The sequence below is a fragment of the Oncorhynchus tshawytscha genome, unplaced genomic scaffold (genome assembly GCF_018296145.1).
Source record: "Oncorhynchus tshawytscha isolate Ot180627B unplaced genomic scaffold, Otsh_v2.0 Un_contig_7912_pilon_pilon, whole genome shotgun sequence".
Taxonomy (NCBI): Eukaryota; Metazoa; Chordata; class Actinopteri; order Salmoniformes; family Salmonidae; genus Oncorhynchus; species Oncorhynchus tshawytscha.
Genome location: NW_024608802.1, coordinates 31,501 through 37,500, shown reverse-complemented (window position 1 = coordinate 37,500; position 6,000 = coordinate 31,501). Strand labels below are relative to the sequence as shown.

The 6,000-nt window shown below is 49.2% G+C and overlaps 1 protein-coding gene across 1 annotated transcript in view; it reads right to left on the bottom strand.

The window, feature by feature from the left end:
- LOC121843834 (DNA-directed RNA polymerase I subunit RPA49-like) overlaps positions 1-5,847 on the bottom strand; it is a 34,678-nt gene extending 28,831 nt beyond the window's left edge. The window contains exons 1-3 of the mRNA XM_042313699.1: positions 5,764-5,847; positions 5,445-5,521; positions 4,671-4,804 (exon numbers count right to left, since the gene is read on the bottom strand). Of these exons, the coding sequence (XP_042169633.1) occupies positions 4,671-4,773 (103 nt within the window). The 5' untranslated portion in view covers positions 4,774-4,804; positions 5,445-5,521; positions 5,764-5,847. The remainder of the gene's footprint in view (positions 1-4,670; positions 4,805-5,444; positions 5,522-5,763) is intronic.
- Between the last annotated feature and the right edge of the window lie 153 nt (positions 5,848-6,000).

The following is a 6,000-nucleotide window of genomic DNA, read 5'->3' as shown; positions in this document are numbered from 1 at the left end:
GAGACGACTCCCCTGGGAAACAGACAACATGTTAGTCAGAGAGACGACTCCCCTGGGAAACAGACAACATGTTAGTCAGAGAGAGACTCCCCTGGGAAACAGACAACATGTTAGTCAGAGAGACGACTCCCTGGGAAACAGACAACATGTTAGTCAGAGAGACGACTCCCCTGGGAAACAGACGACATGTTAGTCAGTCAGAGACGACTCCCTGGGAAACAGACAACATGTTAGTCAGTCAGAGAGACGACTCCCCTGGGAAACAGACAACATGTTAGTCAGTCAGAGAGACGACTCCCCTGGGAAACAGACAACACGTTAGTCAGTCAGAGAGACATGTTAGTCAGTCAGAGAGACGACTCCCTGGGAAACAGACAACATGTTAGTCAGTCAGAGAGACGACTCCCCTGGGAAACAGACAACATGTTAGTCAGTCAGAGACGACTCCCCTGGGAAACAGACAACATGTTAGTCAGAGAGACGACTCCCTGGGAAACAGACAACATGTTAGTCAGAGAGACGACTCCCCTGGGAAACAGACAACATGTTAGTCAGGAAGAGAGACGACTCCCCTGGGAAACAGACAACATGTTAGTCAGAGAGACGACTCCCTGGGAAACAGACAACATGTTAGTCAGTCAGAGAGACGACTCCCCTGGGAAACAGACAACATGTTAGTCAGTCAGAGAGACGACTCCCCTGGGAAACAGACAACATGTTAGTCAGAGAGACGACTCCCCTGGGAAACAGACAACATGTTAGTCAGAGAGACGACTCCCCTGGGAAACAGACGACATGTTAGTCAGAGAGACGACGCTCCAGTTCAACACGATCGCAGCGCGTAACTGTTCTGTTGGTTAAGGGCTTGTCAGTCAGCATTTCACGGTAAGGTCGACCGACACCAGGTTGTATTGGGGGCGAAAGTGACAAATACACATTTGATTTGATTTTGTACAGTCATTCATCCAGCCTGTTTTTTTTAAAACAGAAGAAGTTGATGACCCAATCACACATCAACCTTTATGCACTTGTGGAGATCTGAGATTTGATTGGTATAGGTCAGTGTTGCCCAACTCCAGTCCCCCAACAGCCCAACTCCAGTCCCTCAGTACACACGGTTGTAGTCCCGGGGAAAACTCACCTGATTGAACCCATTGAAACACTAGCAATAGGTAATATGGTGAGACCTCCACCTAGCCTATCAGAGGGCTGGTAACTCCTCTCAGACCTCCACCTACCCTATCAGAGGGCTGGAAACTCCTCTCAGATCTCCACCTAGCCTATCAGAGGGCTGGAAACTCCTCTCAGACCTCCACCTAGCCTATCAGAGGGCTGGAAACTCCTCTCAGACCTCCACCTACCCTATCAGAGGACTGGAAACTCCTCTCAGACCACCTAGCCTATCAGAGGGCTAGTAACTCCTCTCAGACCTCCACCTACCCTATCAGAGGGCTGGAAACTCCTCTCAGACCTCCACCTAGCCTATCAGAGGGCTGGTAACTCCTCTCAGACCTCCACCTAGCCAATCAGAGGGCTAGTAACTCCTCTCAGATCTCCACCTAGCCTATCAGAGGGCTGGAAACTCCTCTCAGACCTCCACCTAGCCTATCAGAGGGCTGGAAACTCCTCTCAGACCTCCACCTAGCCTATCAGAGGGCTGGAAACTCCTCTCAGACCACCTAGCCTATCAGAGGGCTAGTAACTCCTCTCAGACCTCCACCTACCCTATCAGAGGGCTGGAAACTCCTCTCAGACCTCCACCTAGCCAATCAGAGGGCTGGAAACTCCTCTCAGATCTCCACCTAGCCAATCAGAGGGCTAGTAACTCCTCTCAGACCTCCACCTAGCCTATCAGAGGGCTGGTAACTCCTCTCAGACCTCCACCTAGCCTATCAGAGGGCTGTAACTCCTCTCAGACCTCCACCTAGCCTATCAGAGGGCTGGAAACTCCTCTCAGACTCCACCTAGCCTATCAGAGGCTGGAAACTCCTCTCAGATCTCCACCTAGCCAATCAGAGGGCTGGTAACTCCTCTCAGACCTCCACCTAGCCTATCAGAGGGCTGGTAACTCCTCTCAGACCTCCACCTAGCCTATCAGAGGGCTGGAAACTCCTCTCAGACCTCCACCTAGCCTATCAGAGGGCTGGTAACTCCTCTCAGACCTCCACCTAGCCTATCAGAGGGCTGGTAACTCCTCTCAGACCTCCACCTAGCCTATCAGAGGGCTGGTAACTCCTCTCAGACCTCCACCTAGCCTATCAGAGGGCTGGAAACTCCTCTCAGACCTCCACCTAGCCTATCAGAGGGCTGGAAACTCCTCTCAGACCTCCACCTACCCTATCAGAGGGCTAGTAACTCCTCTCAGACCTCCACCTAGCCTTTCAGAGGGCTGGTAACTCCTCTCAGATCTCCACCAGTGTGTCGGGCTCTTAGTGGTTGATTTGGGGTTGATGCCTTGTGGAGAGAAGTCCTTCCTGTGTCCGTAGACCCTGCTCACTACGATGCCGTTTCGGCCAGAGGGGACGTTTCCTTTGATTATCAACGAAAGCTGCTCTCCTCTCCCGCTCTCACGGCCAACGGCAGCGTCCAGAGGTTCAATTCTCCATGGCCGACCCATTCTATCTTCTGAATTTAAATGATAACAAATCAAATTGGTTTGTGGAGTAGCAGGTAGACTGTCACAGTGAAGGGTTTTATCTGAGAGGGGATGACTGTCACACTGAAGGGTTTTATCCGATAGGGGATGACTGTCACACTGAAGGGTTTTATCTGAGAGGGGATGACTGTCACACTGAAGGGTTTTATCTGATAGGGGATGACTGTCACACTGAAGGGTTTTATCTGAGAGGGGATGACTGTCACACTGAAGGGTTTTATCTGAGAGGGGATGACTGTCACAGTGAAGGGTTTTATCTGAGAGGGGATGACTGTCACAGTGAAGGGTTTTATCCGAGAGGGGATGACTGTCACTGTGAAGGGTTTCATCCGAGAGGGGATGACTGTCACAGTGAAGGGTTTCATCCGAGAGGGGATGACTGTCACACTGAAGGGTTTCATCCGAGAGGGGATGACTGTCACTGTGAAGGGTTTCATCCGAGAGGGGATGACTGTCACTGTGAAGGGTTTTATCTGAGAGGGGATGACTGTCACACTGAAGGGTTTTATCCGAGAGGGGATGACTGTCACACTGAAGGGTTTTATCTGAGAGGGGATGACTGTCACACTGAAGGGTTTCATCCGAGAGGGGATGACTGTCACTGAAGGGTTTTATCTGAGAGGGGATGACTGTCACACTGAAGGGTTTCATCCGAGAGGGGATGACTGTCACAGTGAAGGGTTTTATCCGAGAGGGGATGACTGTCACACTGAAGGGTTTTATCCGAGAGGGGATGACTGTCACACTGAAGGGTTTCATCCGAGAGGGGCATGACTGTCACACTGAAGGGTTTCATCCGTCACAGTGAAGGGTTTTATCTGAGAGGGGATGACTGTCACACTGAAGGGTTTCATCCGAGAGGGGATGACTGTCACACTGAAGGGTTTTGGTCCGAGAGGGGATGACTGTCACACTGAAGGGTTTCATCCGAGAGGGGATGACTGTCACTGTGAAGGGTTTCATCCGAGAGGGGATGACTGTCACTGTGTTCAGGGTTTCATCCGAGAGGGGATGACTGTCAACAGTGGGGTTTGTTCAGCATCCGAGAGGGGATGACTGTCACACTGAAGGGTTTCATCCGAGAGGGGATGACTGTCACACTGAAGGGTTTTGGTCCGAGAGGGGATGACTGTCACACTGAAGGGTTTTATCTGATAGATGACTGTCACCCTGACTGTTTTATCCGAGAGACATAACAACATGGGATGACTGTCACTGTGAAGGGTTTTATCTGAGAGGGATGACTGTCACACTGAAGGGTTTTATCTGAGAGGGGATGACTGTCACCCTGAAGGGTTTTATCTGAGAGGGGATGACTGTCACACTGAAGGGTTTTATCAGCTGAGAGACATAATGACAACATGTCACACTGAAGGGTTTTATCTGAGAGGGGATGACTCACACTGAAGGGTTTTATCTGCTGGGATGACTCACACTGAAGGGTTTTATCAGCTGAGAGGGGATGACTGTCACACTGAAGGGTTTTATCTGATAGGGATGACTCACACTGAAGGGTTTTATCTGAGAGGGGATGACTGTCACACTGAAGGGTTTTATCTGATAGGGATGACTGTCACAGTGAAGGGTTTTATCTGATAGGGGATGACTGTCACAGTGAAGGGTTTTATCTGATAGGGGATGACTGTCACAGTGAAGGGTTTTATCTGAGAGGGGATGACTGTCACACTGAAGGGTTTTATCCGAGAGGGGATGACTGTCACACTGAAGGGTTTTATCTGAGAGGGGATGACTGTCACACTGAAGGGTTTTATCTGAGAGGGGATGACTGTCACACTGAAGGGTTTTATCTGATGAGGAGACTGTCACAGTGAAGGGTTTTGGTCTGAGACATAATGACTGTCACAGTGCCACTCTTTTGGTTTTATCTGAGAGGGGATGACTGTCACACTGAAGGGTTTTATCCGAACAGGGGATGACATCACACATGAAGGGTTTTATCCGAGAGGGGATGACTGTCACACTGAAGGGTTTTATCCGAGATGGGATGACGTACCTGGGATGACGGGCTGCATGTTGAACAGTTGAGCGTTGTGCACCTCCATCCTCATGGTCTCCTTGTTCAGCACCCCGACATAATACCTGGGACATAACAACATGGTCTCCTTGTTCAGCACCCCGACATAATACCTGGGACATAACAACATGGTCACCTTGTTCAGCACCCCGACATAATAATTTTAAATTATTATTTTAATTTTTATAATTTTGGTAAACAGCTGAGAGACATAACAACAACATGGCCACCCTGCCACTGTTTTGGTAAACAGCTGAGAGACATAACAACATGGCCACCCTGCCACTGTTCTGGTAAACAGCTGAGAGACATAAACTCAACATGGCCACCCTGCCTTGTTTTGGTAAACAGCTGAGAGACATAACAACAACATGGATCTCACCCTGCCACTGTTTTGGGTTGGTCTCGTCCACGTTCTTAAACAGCTGAGAGACATAATAACAACATGGCCACCCTGCCACTGTTTTGGTAAACAGCTGAGAGACATAACAACAACATGGCCACCCTGCCTCTGTTTTGGTAAACAGCTGAGAGACATAACAACAACATGGCCACCCTGCCACTGTTTTGGTAAACAGCTGAGAGACATCATAACAACATGGCCACCCTGCCACTGTTTTGGTAAACAGCTGAGAGACATAACAACAACATGGCCACCCTGCCTCTGTTTTGGTAAACAGCTGAGAGACATCATACTTGTAAAGGTTTTGATGGTTTTTTGTGTGTGTTTTACCTGCTGAAATAAAAACTTACTTGCAAAGGTTGTTGCATTTTAAGGATCCCGTTCCAAAGTTATTACCAACATAGGAGAGTCTGTCTGATTCTGCAACCTAAAACACAGAAAGGAGACAGAGAGAAGAAAGTGTCAGAGAGAAGTAGCCTTAAAAACACAGGAAGGAGACCGTGTCAGAGAGAAGAAGAAGAAGGAATGTTGTTTTACCAAAAATGTCCGATATTTATAAACTCAATATTTATCAACTCAGTGTTTTGCTCCTGGGTACAGATCCAAAATGGATCCCAGATCAGCGTTCTGACCCGCAACGTCACCCTACACCAGGCGTAGTGATCTCACCAGCAGGCGCCGGTTCTTCTTTCTAGGGTTGGTCTCGTCCACGTTCTTATAGAAGCTGAAGTCCAGCTGCTGTGTGTTCCTCAGGGTGCCCGTTAGAGAACTGAACTGTTGAGGAGAAAGAGGGGGAGATCTGAGGATTGACATGAATGCGTATGTGTGTGAGGATGCTGTTTCATCGACCACAGCTCTGCCTTCAATACCATAGTGCCCTCTATGCTCACCACCAGCTCAGGGCCC